This window comes from Apis florea, unplaced genomic scaffold (genome assembly GCF_048593485.1).
Source record: "Apis florea isolate Af1SG1 unplaced genomic scaffold, ASM4859348v1 contig_3370_pilon, whole genome shotgun sequence".
Lineage (NCBI taxonomy): Eukaryota > Metazoa > Arthropoda > Insecta > Hymenoptera > Apidae > Apis > Apis florea.
The window spans coordinates 623,164-641,342 of NW_028256747.1; the positions used below are offsets into that span (position 1 = coordinate 623,164).

An 18,179-nucleotide genomic window follows, 5' to 3' on the forward strand; every position below is an offset into this window, starting at 1 on the left:
TTAGTAGAAACAAATGTAGTTACACACAAGTCTGATATTTTTACACGTTTCTTTTTCAGCAAACCTATTTAATCATTCATAATAGCATATAGTAATTCACATTAAGTTTTATTAATATAAACACAAACGACATTGAGAAAAATTCTCTTAGCTCTTTTTCACAATAAGATAATCAAACATTTATAAAATATCATTATACGCGTTACGTTATACATTTATTATTTGTCTGAAAGGAAATACTATCTAGAGTTTCTTTTAAATTAGGAATCATCATAGTATAGTGTACAAATAATGTATTCTTACACTTCAAGGAAAATATCAACCAATCGTAAAGATTCGTATAGCTATTTGTGCACTTAGCTATAATAAATCATATATTTATAATATAATATACTATAATCAATGTAATTTGTACATAGATATTTAAATACTATGATTAAATTATATAATTAATAATATGTTTCATGAAAAAATTCGATAAAAAATTGCAATGTTATGATTTTCAAACATTAGATATATTTACTGTACATTATCTAGAAATTTAGATAACGTCAAAGGAATGAATATAAAAAATTCAAGATCGTTAGTTTCTAGAATCACATTGCTTTGTTTTGATCAAGAACAAATTCAATCATTTTTTATTTAAAATTATTTAGATTTTAAATATTAATTGAATTATAAGATTGTTTTATAAAAAACTAAAGAAAATAAAATTTTCTTATACAAAAATTTTTTATTCAGATTTTAAACGAGCTGAATGAATGAATCAGTTATGATTCTATACATAAATAAATAAAAATATTATTGAATTTTTGTGTACGTGTAGATCAATTCAATTAATTAAACAGTATTCATAATGAATATTGTTCGAATTAATTCGAGAAATGTGATTTTTATTCTTCTGGCGATTTTTTCGACTACTGTCAAACAGGCTCATATGGGTTATGGTAAATTATATATTAAGTTCGCTTAAATATTTATACAAAATATTTCTAATGATACTTTGATTACAGAGACTGCAATTAAATATGCACAAAGAGAAGCTAATGTAAACTCTACACCAGCATATAGTAGTACAAAGGTAATAATAGTATAAAAATTAAATTAAATTATTTTTATAATATAACAATGTTTTTATTCAAGAAAAAATGTGTTTAAATAACTATAAATTAAATAATTATAATATTAATAGGAAGAGATTTCAAGATTATGTCCAAGTGGTATTACTTGTTCACAATTAAGTGGAGATTGTATAAAATGTAATTTAGATTCTAATTGTGTATATGGAGCTGTATATGTTGCTAATTGTTCTGTACTAGAACATATTGATTGTGTTGTAAGTTATACAATATTATATGTTATTATACATGTCATGTATATATACATATATATTTTTATACTAATTAATATATTAAACTTCAAGGGTGAGCAATCCTTTCAAAAAAAATATATATGTCGTTACTGTTATCAAACAGAACATTGGGAGCATGAATGCCATCAAAAAAATTCTTGTAGTTCTGTTGCTTCTCCGCGACAATATTATAGAACAAATTGTACAGTAAATGGTGATATATTATGTCTAGGAAGACGTAAATTTATGAAAAATTTATTATGCAATTGGACTGTGGGATATCGTTGGTCTACTGCTTTAATTTTAAGCATCACTTTAGGAGGTTTTGGAGCTGATCGGTATGTTATATATTTGGTGAATTGAATGTTGAATAAAAATGATCCATATTTTGAATATGTATTACAGATTCTATTTGGGTCATTGGCAAGAAGGAATTGGTAAATTGTTTAGTTTTGGAGGACTTGGAGTATGGACATTAATTGATGTAATGCTTATTTCTATGAGATATTTAGGTCCAGCAGATGGATCATTATATATTTAAATAGATTTAAAAACAATCATATTGTATATAAAAAGAAGAAAAATTTATAATTTCAACATTAGTTTTATATATGTATATTAGTTATTCAGTCAAATAGTAGTATTTAAATAAAATATGAGAATTTTATTTATCACTTTTCAAAGAACTGAATTGTAATGTGATATGTACATAAATCATTAAATAGAAACTTTCGTAATCATAAAATGTTTATTATTATATAATATTGTCTAATTTTATTGTCTAATTATCCCTTAAATTGTCAATAATATTTCATCAAATTATAAATATATAATTTTTCATATACCAATATTCATATTTAATTTGTACAATAAATTTTATTGTGTCTTCTATTGTATATTCTATATCTATCGAATAATTAATATATAATTTTTAATTTTATTTATTTTTGTAATATTAAAGATAAAATCTTATTTACTCAACTCCCCTCTAGCGGAATTATTCATAATAATTGTACGACGTTACTGAGTTAGTGTGTCTTATAAAACTGTAAAAGTATTTGCAGTTTTGATTGAATTCGATTGTTTGAATGACAAAAGGACAAATATTTAACAATGTATGTATACAATAAAGAAACTATTTTATTTTTCATATATGATTATAAATTTTATCTCATAAATTCACTATACAGTAATATATTTATAGAATGTTTTGTGTTAACCTCAAAATAAAATGTCTAATTACAGGAAGGACAAAAGTTTATCAAAACTCGAAAGCATGGCAGATGTACGAGATATATTAGACATCGAGGTACCCACTACTAGCGAGCTCACAAAAGAATCAATTATAGGCAGTGACAAAAAAAATCGTAAAAAATATGAATACAAAGTGCCAAAAAGGCCAGAAGGCATGCATCGTGAAGTCTTTGCATTGCTCTGTAAAGATAATAATGATGTACCACCGTTATTTCCAACGGATACTGCAAAAGGATACAAACAAGTTAGAGCTAAACTTGGTATGAAAAAAGTTAGGCCATGGAAATGGACACCATTCACTAATCCGGCTAGGGCAGATGGTGCTGTTTTTCACCATTGGAGACGAGTTGCAGATGCTGGAAAAGAATATCCTTTTGCTAAGTTTAATAAAAAGGTTCCTATTCCAACATATACCAATGCAGAATATGTTCAACATTTGGTTACAAATGGTTGGACAAGAGCAGAAACCGATCATTTGTTTGATTTGTGTAGGAGGTTCGATCTAAGGTTTATCATAATCAAAGATAGATGGGATTGCACAAAATTTCCTGCAAGATCTGTAGAAGATTTGAAAGAAAGGTAGGTAATTATTTCAAACTTTTCAATTACTATTTGTATATTTGTATATTTTATTGTTTAGATATTATCAAGTATGTGCAGCTTTGACAAAAGCAAAATCTCACACTGATAAAGTTTATATATTTGATGCTGAACATGAAAAACGCAGGAAAGAACAGTTAAAAAAATTATTTGAAAGAACACCGGAACAGGTAGAAGAAGAACAAATGTTATTAACTGAATTAAGAAAAATTGAACAAAGAAAGAAGGAGAGAGATAGAAAAACTCAAGATTTGCAAAAATTAATAACAGCTGCTGATCATCAAGCAGATCCAAGAAAGAATGAAAGAAAACCAGCAAAGAAGACTGGTGCTTCAGCTCGAAATAGACCAAACAAAGCAGATACTTCTCATGTAATAATCATAATTATATTTTTCTACAATATCAGATAATATTGAAATATTGATATTGAAGTGATATTATATAATTTTGCAAAAATATATTAATATAGATTTTTTAAAATTTTTAGACAGTGGAATCAGCTGGAATTAAATTTCCAGATTTTAAAAATAGCGGTGTTTCTCTTCGTTCTCAACGAATAAAGTTGCCGAGTAGTTTAGGTCAAAAAAAAATGAAGGGTATTGAACAAATGCTCAATGAACTTCGGATAGGTATCGTCAAATATGCAGTTTATTTTTCATTTCATTTTTCTTGATTTGATTTTATATATACGATATATTTTCTTAAAGAATTAAATCCACCACCTACTGAACAAATATGCCAACAATTTAATGAATTAAGAAGTGATATCGTTTTGCATTACGAACTTCGGAGTGCATTATCGACATGCGATTATGAATTGCAATCGTTGAGGCATCAATACGAAGCTTTAGCGCCTGGAAAGGTATATTATTTAAATGATATTTAATGATAAATTTCAATTTTTCTGAGAAATAACATAAATGCAATCAAATTTTCAGACATTAACGATACCACCTGCCTTGTTACCAAAAACAGAGCCTGAAGTTAAAGCAGACATAATAGATGTGGTGGGTTCACCCAGTATGCCATCTATTACCCACTAATTTTTTTAAACAAATTGCCAAAAATTGTAAATAATTTCTTATATCGAAATGTGATATTTGGATCACCGAGTTCATTTATTTCATTCTCCTGTATAATTTTTTTTATTTTTTATTAGATAACAATTAAAAATAATTTAACAAAATGTTGAAATCATTGAATAGAAGGTTTTTTCCTCTCCCACAATTTCAAGTCAATTTATAAGGTGTTGTACAGATAACAAATATAATAAAATAACTGGAACGAGACGTTAATTACTTATATATCTGTGTATTTTATATTGTCGACAAAAAGTAACAATGTACGGTCAAACCGTATAATTTATCTACAACAATCTACAATAGATTACAATATGTTGTTTTGTTTTTGTTGAGGGTTAGAGGGAGGCAGGAATATTAGAATAACGGGAATTGGATTTTTTTCGGAAGGAACGGGAAATCGGGTTAAAAGTGTGGAGGAAAGATAGTCGATGCAGGCCTTTCTTCGTTCGTGCTCCGCGCGCGCGCGCGCGCGTTAATCGCGATACAGTTGACTGTTTTAATTCTATATTAAATTACTCGATAGCTCTAGCCGTACTTGGTACGGAATAATGCATATATATCTGGTTCTTAATGATCGATAACCCACCGCCCGACTTTTCCATCTACGCCGTGCCGTGAGGACTCTCTCGGTCAAAGTTAAGTATAAGGAAAAATTGGGCACAACGTTGGCTGGCATCGTTGACCCGCATATCCGATCCATTGTTCGCGAATCGTGCATCCTCTCGTCTCTCTCTCTTTCTCTCTTTTTTCTCTTTTTCAATTCATGAGCTGACGCTTCGATCGCGGTTCATCCTGATAACAAGATGTCTTTTATTTTTTTTTTTTAACCAATATAATATATTAAATATAAAATATTATATATACTTTTTTCGATATTCAATTTAAACTAATACTCAAGCGGGTTGATCGAAATTGCGTCTTGGAAATTTAATTTTTTCCAATATTCTTCTTGATTTATTAAATTATTTGGAAAATATTTTTTTTTCAACAGTTTTGACTCGACCAATTGAAAAGCGAAATAAAAGAATATGTTCATCAATTTTTCATCGTCCAATTTGTACGTGAGAAAGAAACAAAGTGAAATGAATTTTAAGAAGATCAAAATACGATGTGTTAAATTTTGTTCAACCGACAAGGGAAATGACATAATCGTAACAATGGAACAAGAGAAAGCAATTTTAAAGGTTTCAAAGGAATTCTAAAGATACATGCATCTTTGCGTGATAGCATTTCTCTGGAGAAAATGCATACTTTTATAGGCTGGTGCCTCAAACGAATACTATAATAGAATATCGAACATTTTAAAGATCGTTCCAACTTTGAAACGTAAAATGAAACAACAATATGTTAATTTTTTATAATTCTTTTTCAAGGAAAAATTTTTAATTCTCAAGTGAGACAACAAAGATGAGGGATGATAAACGATTGAACGCGTCAACCTATTTTAATCGCATTTTCAGTAATATTTTTCTATTTTTATAATATTTCGACCGATTTATTAATCGACTCGCACATATTTTCATGACGAGACAAGCACGATCTTTGGTTCTGGCACAGCAAACGGGTTGGGTGGAAAGAGAGAAAAAAGTTGAGCCACGAATAAAGGAACACCGCGGCTGGCAAAACACGTGTAAAACGCGTAATACGTGTCTATATGTATATACACACTGCTATACATGTATACATATATACACATATCTGTAGCAATAATAGTAATAGTAATTATAATAATCGTAGCGATAATAATAATAACAATAATAATGAATACGAACAACTTGTAATGTACAGAGTGTATGTGTACAACGAAAGTTCCCTTCGCCTTTTCTTTCAAATCGTCTTTCTTTGTTTTGTTTCCTTGTTTCTTTAATATATTTTCTCCTTTCTGCGCTTGATATTTTATTTTTATTTTATTATTCTTCTCTTTTTTTACACAACGCGAAACCGTCCACAGGGTTATTGATTCGACAACGTTCGAGCGATCCTGCAACTGACCGGAGAAGAGATTTGTCTCGTTATTATTTTATTATTATTATTATTTTTTTTTTTTTTGAATTACTTTTGCTGCTTCTTTTTTTTTTTTTTTTGTTTCTTATAACATGTAACATGAGAAATCGTATCTTATTCATTAAAGACATTCCCTACACAACACGGCTACGATAATGCGTCATGGATATGTGCGCAAGTGCGTGTGAAATAGAATGGAGGGAGAGACAGAGAGATAGAAAGAGAGAAAAAGAGCGATAGGATGAGGGATGGAATGGTCAGAGGGGTTGAGGGAAGGAATGGATGGATGGATGGATGGATGGATGGGTGGATGGGAGTGAAAGGGGACAGAGAGAAGGGATGGATGGATGGATGGATGTCAGAATTGAGAAAGAAGAGAGAGGCTGCAGAATGGTTGATCGAGTAGGAAGTAAGAATCGGGTGGATTTGGGGTTGTCGAGTGTCCGCACGTACGCGCGCGTACGCACGTGCGCACATAGGCACACGTTCTTTAAAGTTTGTATGTATAGACTTCTGTATATAATCATTATTAATCATTGATTTTTTTTCTGTTGGTTGTTGTTGCTTTTAAATAACTAGCTTCCTCGTATTTATGTATGTATGTATGTATATATACACATAGATATATGTATAATACATATATATGTGAATATATATAGTTGTATTAAGTAAGAATAACATGTACGCTCGTCAAATTGCATCAAATTTTCTTCTCTCTCTTTCTCGACTCATTCGCATCTCTTTCTCTCTCTCTCTCTCTCTCTCTCACGCTCATTTTTACTCACATGCGTTCTCTCTCTCTCTCTCTCTCTCTCTTTCTCTCCTTCTCTCACTTTCGCTCTCGCATTTGTTCTTTCACACATTCGCTTCGGCTTGCCTATAATTTTCTACCTGTATTGTATATAACTACAACGCTATGGTAGACAACAACAAGTAATATTATCCTAAACTTGTTTCACCTGCATTTCTCTACATCGTATTCGTATATGCCGTAAAAATGTTGTATATAATGATATTAATATTGTTTACATATTTTGTTTTATTGCACGCGATATCGGTCGCGATGGAACTGCTATGTCGAACGAACGTCAAGCGTCCGATTGATCTTCGATATTCGATATTCACTAATTTTGAACGACGAGGATGCAACGAACGATACAATTTTTTTAAAATTAAAATTCAACAAATAATAACGGATGGCTGATCTTTTTCGCTATTCGAATTGTTCAGGATTTTCGCAATGGATTTTCGTATTTCCGTAAAAGTAATTCACGAAGTATCTTGTTACGATACAAAAGAAAAGGGGACGATGCAATCGATTTGTGTGTTCAATTGTCAATCCTGGACGCTCGTTCGCCAACGATTTGATTCCAACGCGACATTTATACTTTAACATCATCTGGTTATATTTTTATTTATGAATTCTTTCTTTTTTTCTTGTTCTTTTCTTTTTTCATTTTTTTTTTTTTTTTTTTTTTTTTTTTTTACGAGATTTCATTGTACTCATTTTTTTTCTTTTTTTTTCTTTTATCTTGCGTTTAATCCTCGTTAACGCTCAACTCGCACGCGATCAGCGATTTCTCTAGATATAAGCCGAAAATCATTCTGCGTGAGGTGTAAATAACATGGTCGTTGGTGCAGCATTTGTCTTGTCTCCGTTGAAAATACGCTCGTACAGGCGTTCGTACGAAATTACACCATGACTGAGACAAACGAAAAGCGTGGTCGTCTATCGAGAAGATCGATTTGCCGTTTACATATTTGACAGGTATCACAAAAATCGTCAAATCGCTTATCGAGACCTCGTTGTTTCTCGATCAAATTGCATATGCACACTGCAATCCGTAGTAAAATTCATAATATTTATATTTATACATATGTATATATATATATATATATATTTTTTTTTGTCTGTTTGTGTACTCGAGTGTATATGTGGGAGTGTGTATAATATATATGTATATGTATGTATATACGTACTAGGCTGATTTCGTCTAATCGCATGTATCTTAAGAATTATCCGTGAGAAACAGAATCGACCCTTGTACGTTCCAATTTAACCCTAATACTGTCGCCGTTCTCCAACTCCACGCTTTTCTTTTAAAACAAAATTTCTTTCTCCTCTCTAGTAATAATAGATAAACGTTAATATATAACAGTAATTTCTTCTTGAACAAAGTAATTTAACAATATAACTTTGAAATGATTTGACAGATAATCTAGCGGGAGTTTCATAAAAATACTGTGTTCACCATGCAACGTGTAACAAAGAAATAATGAGATTGTTGATCGCTGGCCGTTGATATCTTTAAACGCAAAGGATCGCGATTGTTCAATTAACTCCCGTTGTAACGAGAAAGTGATCACCACTTTACATCACTTTGAAATGTAAAAGCTGTATCCAAAAGGATTGGAACGCGGGAAAATGTGTGTGTGTGTGTGTGTGTGTGTGTGTGTATGTATGACGCGCGTGGAACGAATACTCGAGGGCAGAGAAAGGGTTAATAGAAGAGCGACAATGTCATATATTCGTACGCACGAGCGAAAGAAAGCGTTGCCATAATAAATTCATTCTATTCCTCGGACTCTCTCATCCACGACGTATACAACGTTAGACCTTTACATATTTATACGCGCTTGTATAAGTATGTAGATAATGTATGTATAATAGTATAATTATTTATAATATTTTATCCATTTTTTTTTGTTTATCTAAGTTTCTGCGGTAACCTAGGTTCATTCATCTTCTCGTTTATCTCGTAAAATCCGGATTTTTCAATTACGTCGTATCCAATACGTCTACTACTGCGGCGATGGACGGGGGTAAAACCCTATGTCATGCGACGAATTTAACAACGACAATCATAAAATATAATGTATATGTATGTATATATGTACACACACACATATATATATATATACATACGCGAAAAAAAACTGGAACAAACGAGATGACGCGTGCGCGCACGTTGCAAACGAAATTGTGTCTGTTGTTGCGTGCAACTAATCACAAATCGATGTGATATACACGTCGAAGATCGATAATTGCCTGCCATCTTTCACGCGTGCAACCTTCGCACGCGCACACACACGTCTCTTATAGTATACATAGTGCGGTGTGCGTGTGTGGGTGTGTGCACGCGTGCGACCATCAGTGCGTGTCCAATAATCGATCTGCACGCGATTGAATCGTTCATTCTCATCCGAAAACGATATATATATATATATATATATATATATATACACACATACATACATATAATACGTATTTAATATAATTTTTTAATCGTATATATATATATATATATGTATGTATATATATATATATATATATATATATATATATATATATGGAAACTTTGTAACGCTTTTATCCCTTTCTTTTTTTTCTTTTTATAATTTTCCCTAAATATCTTACAATTTAAGTCTCTAATAATAACCGCTAATGTATATATTTTAGTTGTATTTTTTTTTTTATTAAATCGTCAACATCTCCTTCTCTTTGATATGTGCGTTCACGCCTTGTCATTGCCAAGAGAATAGTTTTTCTTTTTTTTTTTTTTTTTTTTTTTTTTGGATCGTTAAGCCTTTATAAGCGAAATTTCTTTTCTCTCTTCTGTTTCCTCCATCCCCTTTCCCCCCATTTTCTAGCACTCTGTTTCACTCATTCACACTTGTATGTACATGCACTCAAGCTCTCAATCTTTCTCGCTCTCTCATGTCACACTGATTCGTGCTGACGCTGTCGTTTTCTATCCTCCTCCTCTCTCTCATTTTTCCTGATGTTTTTTCTTTTTCTTTTTTTTCTAGACATATAATAACAATCACAATTAACGTTATTCGAGTGAAAAACAATATTATCAACACGATCGTGTGACATACAGGGAGAATAAACATTTATCTTGTCGCATCAGAAGAGAAACAAACAAGTTTCATATTTCTTTGACTCGTATCACGGAATCATATTTTCCTCGTGATCATCCATCGTGACAAGTCCAAAACTACTTGACATATCACGCGCGAATTCGTTCGATCCATCAATTCGATTATTTGGCGAAAATAAGAATTCTCTCTCTCTCATCATTTCATTCGCGTATACTTCAAGAATGACAAAATCAAATACAAAATTTTACGATTATTTCGGTTCGAATGGACAAGCATGATCCTATGATCCGAGTCGTGATCGCGTGAAGGAACAAAAAATGAATTTTCGTTGAGGTGTTTAAAGTAAAATAATAATAATAATAATAATAATAATAATAATAAAAAACGGAAAAGAACGAAAAGAGGAAGAAAAATTAGGGCAACCGTGATGACGATCGTGTTGAAACGAACTGGGTCGTAAAATATATTTCGATAAGATCCTTTCTCGGTTTTCTGTTTTCATCGCTCGAACGAAAAGAACCTTTCCACCAGTTTAGGTATAAACGCGTTTCGAACGGCGAAAGAAAAATAAGAAAGTTTGAACCGTAATTCGCTACAAACGATAGTCTGTCAATACTGGCATTGGTACCATACCATACGCGTACCGACATTTTCGACAACGCAAGATTCGACTTGAACGATCGTTCTTACATACGCGTGTATATATATATATATATATATTTTTTTTTCATTATTTTTTTTTTCTTTTTAATATATAAAAATGAATTTCGAGCCGTTAAATATATATGGAATCGGCCGCAACGACGTGTGTCCCGTTACGTCTCGTTGCGAGACGCGCGTCGAAAGTTCAGAGATTAGAATTGAAACTCGATGTCCCCTTTCAACCCTCAACGATGTTTATCCTAAAGTATTATAAAGTACAAATTACGAGCGTGATAATACCACGAGCTTCGAGCATTTCTCTCGACCTTCGCCTTATCACGCGATTTCCCGTTCATCCGTTTTCGTTCCAACGAGAATAACCTTAACGAACTCTCCCTCGTTTATCGTTTAACCCTTCTTTTCTCGCAACAATACTCCTCCTCTTCAACTATATCTCTACCACGATTTACGACGCACGATTTCGATTTCGAAACGAAAAATTTCTTCGAGAAAAATACTTTTTTTTTTCTTTTTTTTTTTTTTTGTTATCCGACGATTCGCGATTAAATCTCTTACCTCTTGAATTCAGGAACTTTCGTTTCGTCGCGACGACGAACAATTTTCTCGTCGAATACTCCTTTCTTCGTATAGATGCAAGATCGAGTGGAAGAGGAAGGTTGGTTCGAGAGGAAGGTCGAAAGCTCGAGGAATTGCCTTATTTTGTTCGCGGCCTCGGCCACACCCGTACTGAACGCAGGTCAAATCGCTTCTGTGATGACCAAACGTCGTCTCTTGGCGTTGAACCTGTTGGTAGCGCGCGATTTTTTTCTATGTTTCGACGTATGAATTAATAATCGATCGTTACGATATCAGTACATTCTACGATAACAAATGTTTGATTGAAAACGTTTATAATAATTGAAGCTACACGGAATTTCTTTCTCTCTTTCTTTCTCTCATTCTCTCTCGCGCAAGCATACTCACTCTCTCTCTCTCTCTCTCTCTCTCTCTCTCTCTCTCGCTCTCTCTCGCTCTTTTCCTCGGCGTGGTACTAAAAATGCTAAATTGCAAAAAAGAGGCGCCGCTGTTTTTTGTTTCTTTTTTTTACTTCCGTCACTTGTCTCCACCAGTGTCTCTTTCTTTTTTATCATTTTTTTTTTTTAAATCTTTTTATTTCTTTTAATCGTTTTGTTAATCAGTGATCGGTACTTCGGGAAGATCGTATTGTGCATCTTTCGCTACTTGCTTCTCATAATCGTTTACGAAACTATTAAGAAACGCTACGTCCTATCACCTACTTCGCGCTAAAGGTTCTCCTCACCTGCTTTCGTTCGTTTATAATAATCTACGCGCTTTAACGTTGCTCGCTCCTTCATGTCAAATCGTCTCGTGAGAAGCCGCTGCATTCACTTTTCCATTTCCGTTCTTTCCGTCTCTCTCTCTCTCTCTCTCTCTCTCTCTCTCTCTCTCTCTCTCGTTCACGTACACGCTTTTCTCCCCTCTCGCGAATCTCGGTTTTACTTTCACGAATCGATCCGAAACCACGTCTGGCCTGTTTCTTTCTTTCCTCGTTGAAGGTAGTATCGGTAGACGATAAGGCGAACGGTTGACAATTAGACGCGACGATCGGCGATGATCCTCGCTCTTCTTCCTCTTCTTCTCGATCGCGATCTCGAGTAGTCCTCGGTTACCACAACCGATCGCCACGGATCAACGTGGAATCTATCGTATAAGATAGAATTAGACAGAAAGGTAGAAGATTAACTCGATGCTAGAGATGCGAAAGTCGGTGAAGACGCGAGGGGTCAAAAACAGCGCTCGGCCACGCGGACTTGGTTCTCTTCGCGAATGTCCTGTAGCAAGAAGAGCGAGAACGATAGGTAAGACGTATGTTAGCAGCGGCTAAAGAGTTTAAGAACAAGGATGACTCGTAGAGAGAACGCGGCGCAAACACGATGTTTCGTTTTTCTCGGAACCGCGAAGCTACTACTCCCTTCTTTTTCTAGTTTCGAGTCGAGAGTATACAAAAGTGTGTACAACGTTTGAAGTATATGCGCGAAGAGTGAAATTTCTCGTTTAATTTTTCGTTACCGAATCGGTCGAGTTCCGTTTCTTTATATATTGTTTTCTTCTTTTTCTTTCTTTCTTTCTTTTTTTTTTTTTTGGTTCCTCTTCCTCGTTTCTTCTCCGTTTCATCCGAAGTGAATTTCTGGTCTCTCCTCGTTACGATTTGATTCTTTGCGTCAGCTTTTTTGCGTGCGAGTATTTCTTTTTTTTTTTTTTTTTTCACGTTTTCCTGTTTTTTCTTCTTTAGTAAAAAGCTAGGCCGCTGTTAGGCGTTCAGGCGTTTTCCGGATACATACGTCGCTCTTTCTAATCGTCTCGTCGTGCAGCAATATCACGCTGCGATTATTATTCACATTTCTTCTCCGCTTTTTTTTTCTTTTTTTCTCCCCCCCCCCTTTTTTTTTCTTTTTTCGATATTCCTTAACTTAGTCGGTATCGCGTTATAATCTATTTGTTACAATCTACGCGGTCAAAACGGTACTTTGAAACATTTTTATATAATACAGAATTTGTTAACACGAATTAAAAAGTTTTTCCTCTTCTTCTTCGCTTGTATCTCTCTGCCACATTCACCCTCCTTCCCTCCCCCCTTTCACTCTTTCGTATTCCATTCACACACACACACACGCACACACACGCGCGCGCGCGCGCGCACACACACACACACACACACTTATTATTCTCTGTACACGTCTCTCTCTTTCTCGCTCGATCTCTCGCTCGCTCTCTCGTACTCCTCTGTTTCTCCGCTCGCGTGTACATGTAACAACGATATAATAATATAATTATTTAACATCGTCTAACGATATCACCATAGCGTGGCATAGCGTGGCGTCGAAAACTCGAAAGAATTGTTTGTTAGTGAAAAATAGCTTGTTAGCGAGAATGATCGCTTTCGAGATCACGAAACTTCCTTCTCTCACGCATATATATACATATATGTATGTAATCAAAAATTAATCTTCGTCCCCTTCGGTTTCTCGTATTCGAATCTCTCGATTCTCTCGTTCCTCGCGTTTCTCAGCGTTTCAACTCTTCTGCACGCGGAAAGAACGGTGTGCAGTTACTCGTCGATCGTTTTCGGTGAATACCGAAAATCGAATAGAAGGTGCAGAGGCAAGCGTCGCGGGTGTTCGATTCGAAGAACGAACGAGCCGGCTGCACCGCGTCCCCTCCAACAGCTTTCCCTTTAATTTCGCTACGCGATTTTAAGGAAGGTTCGATCTCTCCTCGTGCCTCTTACGTAGATTATATTTGCTCGATAGTTTGGTTAGCTAGTAATCGAAGTTAAAAACGGGCACGCCCGGAACCGGAGCCGCGTATCCTCGGCTCGAAAACGAACGCCGTCGTTCGTCGAAACGAGGGCGGTTCTTCTCGGCTGTTGTTCTTCCTTTCGAAATTATCACACAGCCCGCTCTTAAAGACCTCCATTCCTCTATTTTTTTCTTTTTTTTTTTATACAATCAGAAGGGAGATAAGAAATTTCGTATCCGCGTTCGTCAAACGATCGATTCGACCGCCATCGTTTCCGTGATTCGCGATCCGAATCGGCGCCACTTCCGTTCTCGGCGTGCAGGAATGGAGCGCACCTTTGCCAATCGACGAATTCGTTTCCGACCGGTGAAAATCATGCCACGTCTTCGTTCGATCGATGGAGCCGCGATTCGTTTATTTATTTATTTTTTGTTCCTTGGATAATATCAATGTTTCGCGGCGTGACAACGGTGTCGAGGGTAATCCCAACGCACGCGTCTCCAACGATTCGTTCGAGGCGATTATTGCGAGGCGCGGTCAAAATCGAAACGTTCGTCGTTTCGTCCCTGAATTATCGATTAACTTTTATCTCTCGCGACGTCGTTTCGATCTTTCTCCTTCTTTTCTTTTTTGTTCGAAAATTGGAAAAAGCGTCGAAGAAGAAGAACCTTCTTTTTTTTTTTTTTTTGGCCTCAAATATTTTCCCGACTCGAAAACGAAGCGTCGACCGTCACAGAAATCGCATCCGTGCAGATTTTGCGAACACGACACAATAGATTGGCTATACTCTACGATATTATAGGCGAAAAGAGAATGTTGCTTTTCAGAGATAGAAATCAGCGAGCGGTCAGCCCGTCCATTGCCCAACGAGGAATCGTCGATCGTTTACCCCGCCAGCAATGGAATCGTGCCAAACGATCGTAAATCGCGATCGAGAACTATTCAGATTTATATATATATATAAAATAATGTATATATATATATATATATATACACGATAGCAAATTCATTGTTTCCTTCGTGGAACGATTTGGCAGTTCGACTAACGCCACTTGAAAAGTCACGAATCGAAGCATGTCTACGAATAATATCTCTTCCTTCTTGATTGGATGGACGTAGGTGTAAACGCGTAGATGGTCGCGAATTCGACGATTCTCGCGTTTGAAACGAGGAGGAAAAGGAGAGAGTGTTTTCGAGATATCGGCGCGTCAAGCTTCGAGCGTACGCGGGAACCTAACGAGTGGCGTCGACGAGCGAATTGTTGTCTGAACAGAGATTCTACATCTAGTATAAGTATCGTAAGAGAAAAACGATGGTAGTTTTCGTACGAGTAGAGTAGAAATACAGGAAGAAGAATAAGAAAAAAGAGAAAGAGCAGTAGTAGTAGTAGTAGTAGTAGTAGTAGTAGTAGTAGTAATAATAATAGTAGTAGTAATAGCAATAATAGTAGTAGTAGTGGTGGTAATAGTAGTAACAATAGTAGTAGAAGAAGAAGAAGGAATAAGAAAAGATTAAAAGGAGGAATCGATAAATAGCGATAAAGTGGTGCAACTGTCTCTCTCTCTCTCTCTCTCTCTCTCTCTCTCTCTCTCTCTCTCTCTCTATGATATTATATAAAGTCGATATTAGTTCGCGCAATCGTTGGCACGATCGAGAGACACGCTCGCTGCGTTTTAGCAACGACTGTTCCATCGAACAGGAGGTCGCTGGAATTCTTAACGAGACGAGTATTTTGTTTCAGGTATTTCAAGGTTTATACAATATGTACACGTATCTCGACTAGAACAAAAACGCTTCGTAACCTGGGGTAACGTGTTAACCGTTTAACCGTTTTGGGAGGAGGTTGACGAGATTCTCAGGGAACGAGGGAAGGGGGATGTGGTGCATCAACACTGTTTTCGAGTGTTAATTATTTTCGGGAAGGCTGTTATCGTGTCTTTCTCTTTCCTCTTTTCGATCGATGCGGCGCTCGAGGAAGAAGATTTCTCTCATCGGCCGTGGACCACTCGCCGACGACGATGATAATGACGATGACGAGACCCGTAAATGTGCGTCCATCTGCCGTCCTCGTTGGACCTCTACTCTTTCTCTCTCTCTCTCTTCTCTCTCTCTCTTGCTCGAATGCTCTCTCCTCTCTCGTTCCTAGACCGGACAGACCAGGAACTCGTACTCGAACATCAGCGAGACGGCGACGAAGACGAAGTAGAGGAGGAACATGGTGAACCCGAGGCCCTTGTTCATCCGCCACTTGAAACAAGCGATGCTCAGGATGACGAACAGCAGCATGCAGAATAGGATCGCTATGCTGCACACCATCCCCACCGAGTTCACTTCCACGGGTCTTCCGTAGATCAAGCCGTAGAGCAGCCACGGTACCGGAAGCCTGGGGGCAGAAATACAATCGAAAATCGAGCCGAATTTCGTCACGGTCCATCTCCGTTTACACCAAATTGAAATTTTCATGCTTGATCGACTTCTTTTATTCGTCTCTGTCTATAAAATTAACAAACGATTAATAATTCACGATAATAAACGATAAATCATTATCATGGCTGCAAAATTATTTGTAAAAATTCTGCTAATAAAATTGATTACGAATACGTTGCGTTGAGCGTTTTAGAGAAAAAAAGAAAATCTTGTCTTATCGAAACTCTTATCGAACGAAAAATCATAATCGACGGAGGAGAAGAATTAAGATACATTTTGAATATTCTTCTTATATACTTGTCCCCCCCCTCTCCCCCACCCTTCCGTTCAAGTCCACGTAAACGAAATTCTACCGCACCTGTTAATTCCATCTCATTTTATGACGAATCGGGAAAAAACGTTCGATTATTTCTCGTCATAAAAAATATCTCCGATCCGATTTACGCATTTCCTTCGATTTACCCCACTCCTATACCGTACATTTCACAGAGAGAACTGTTTACGATCAAGTGGCCCGTGACCTCCTTCCGTGACTCGACGTTGCAGCGAATTGAAACTTGTCGCTTGGAAAAAAAAAAAAAAAAGAAAAAGAAAAAGAAAAAGAAAAAAAAAAGAAAGAAAATTTCGAAACATTCTGTGCATACGTCATTCGCGTACCAAAGGATTCAACGCGATGTCTGACTTTTCTTTATATATCCTGTCCGTTGTCAGTTTATTCGCGATCCCTTTCCCCTCATCCCCCTTATCCATCCGCGAGCGCACAGAATATTAAAGGAAAAACTGGAACGCGGCAAGAATTCGCGATAAATCTTATTCGATCGTCCGCTTTACGTCGGCCATTATTTCCAATCGCCTATCGAACTCCCGCCTTTCTCTAATTCGTAATCTTCGAGCCACGATCGCGCCTTTTCATCCTGTGGAGTGGCAGCCCGAATACGCCCGAATACCGCGGTGCACAAACGCGGTATCCCCACCATTTTTCTTCTCGGGCAACGTGCCAGCTGGCATCCCTGCAACCGAATGCGTGCGACCGAATCGATCTTCGATCGACTCCAACCCCGCGAACGCATCTTGACCGTCCAGGAAATGGTGCGTGTAGTACGCGTAGCGTACGTGGTACGTGCACATGCGTGCGCGGCAAACAGAGCGTGGACGTGGGTGCGTACGCCACGTTTCAAGAGGTCCACGTTTCGGCGAAATCGCGGTGGCGAATTGATCTCGATTCGATTCCATTCGAGTCGTATAAACTGTGGCCGCGCGCATACGCGCGCGCCCCCCTCCCCCCTCCTCCCATCCGCCAACTCCAACCGCTCGAGGGGATTGGAAAAGGGGAGGGGGTGGAGGGTGGGGAGGGTGTGTGTGCGACTGGTTATTTGGTTCACGTCAGGGAAAAATTCTGTCACGAAACTCTGTTTGCGTTTATTGTTGGCGGATCTCTTCACCGCATAATCTCTTCTGAGGCGACGTTATTGTCGCCTCGGACCATTATCCCTCGCGTCGATTCAAATTTCGGTTAGAAATACGCAAAGATATTTCTCCTCCCCTCCTTTGGATCCCTATCTATCTATCTATCTATCTATCTATCTATCGTCTCGCACTTTCGAGAAGAATAT

The 18,179-nt window shown here is 36.3% G+C and overlaps 3 protein-coding genes across 9 annotated transcripts in view; 2 read left to right on the forward strand and 1 right to left on the reverse strand.

Moving 5' to 3' along the window:
• Positions 1-7: 7 nt before the first annotated feature.
• Positions 8-2,096, forward strand: amx (TM2 domain-containing protein 3 almondex). 2 transcript variants are annotated; one of them, XM_086912244.1, is made up of 6 exons: positions 8-91; positions 742-947; positions 1,014-1,081; positions 1,193-1,336; positions 1,424-1,689; positions 1,757-2,096. In XM_086912244.1, the coding sequence occupies exons 2-6, from the start codon at positions 857-859 to the stop codon at positions 1,890-1,892; spliced, it is 705 nt and encodes a 234-aa protein (XP_086768370.1). In that variant the 5' UTR covers positions 8-91; positions 742-856; the 3' UTR covers positions 1,893-2,096. The 2 variants fall into 2 exon arrangements, with proteins under 2 accessions (XP_086768370.1, XP_003694927.1); XM_003694879.4 differs by lacking the exon at positions 8-91 and having other exon boundaries at positions 556-947.
• Positions 2,097-2,331: 235 nt separating this feature from the next.
• On the forward strand, positions 2,332-4,391 carry DMAP1 (DNA methyltransferase 1 associated protein 1). Of its 2 annotated transcripts, XM_003694894.4 has the most exons (6): positions 2,332-2,466; positions 2,597-3,184; positions 3,246-3,576; positions 3,693-3,834; positions 3,913-4,067; positions 4,144-4,391. In XM_003694894.4, coding segments are annotated over exons 1-6 (1,323 nt in total). In that variant the 5' UTR covers positions 2,332-2,464; the 3' UTR covers positions 4,249-4,391. The 2 variants fall into 2 exon arrangements, with proteins under 2 accessions (XP_003694942.1, XP_086768368.1); XM_086912242.1 differs by lacking the exon at positions 2,332-2,466 and having other exon boundaries at positions 2,583-3,184.
• A 109-nt stretch (positions 4,392-4,500) lies between these two features.
• Positions 4,501-18,179, reverse strand: part of Nckx30C (solute carrier family 24 member Nckx30C) — a 55,996-nt gene continuing 42,317 nt past the window's right edge. For all 5 annotated transcript variants that reach the window (XM_086912241.1, XM_086912240.1, XM_086912238.1 and 2 more), the window contains one exon: positions 4,501-16,522. In XM_086912241.1, the coding sequence (XP_086768367.1) occupies positions 16,282-16,522 (241 nt within the window). In that variant the 3' untranslated portion in view covers positions 4,501-16,281. The remainder of the gene's footprint in view (positions 16,523-18,179) is intronic.

Bases quoted from the DNA above. Each gene is read 5' to 3' on its own strand.
- DMAP1 (XM_086912242.1), top strand. From the start codon at position 2,583: ATGTCTAATTACAGGAAGGACAAAAGTTTATCAAAACTCGAAAGCATG. The intron at 3,577-3,692 runs GTAATAATCATA...TAAAATTTTTAG, and splicing joins ACAAAGCAGATACTTCTCAT to ACAGTGGAATCAGCTGGAAT. The intron at 3,835-3,912 runs GTATCGTCAAAT...ATTTTCTTAAAG, and splicing joins GCTCAATGAACTTCGGATAG to AATTAAATCCACCACCTACT.
- amx (XM_086912244.1), top strand. From the start codon at position 857: ATGAATATTGTTCGAATTAATTCGAGAAATGTGATTTTTATTCTTCTG. The intron at 948-1,013 runs GTAAATTATATA...CTTTGATTACAG, and splicing joins ACAGGCTCATATGGGTTATG to AGACTGCAATTAAATATGCA. The intron at 1,690-1,756 runs GTATGTTATATA...TATGTATTACAG, and splicing joins GGAGGTTTTGGAGCTGATCG to ATTCTATTTGGGTCATTGGC.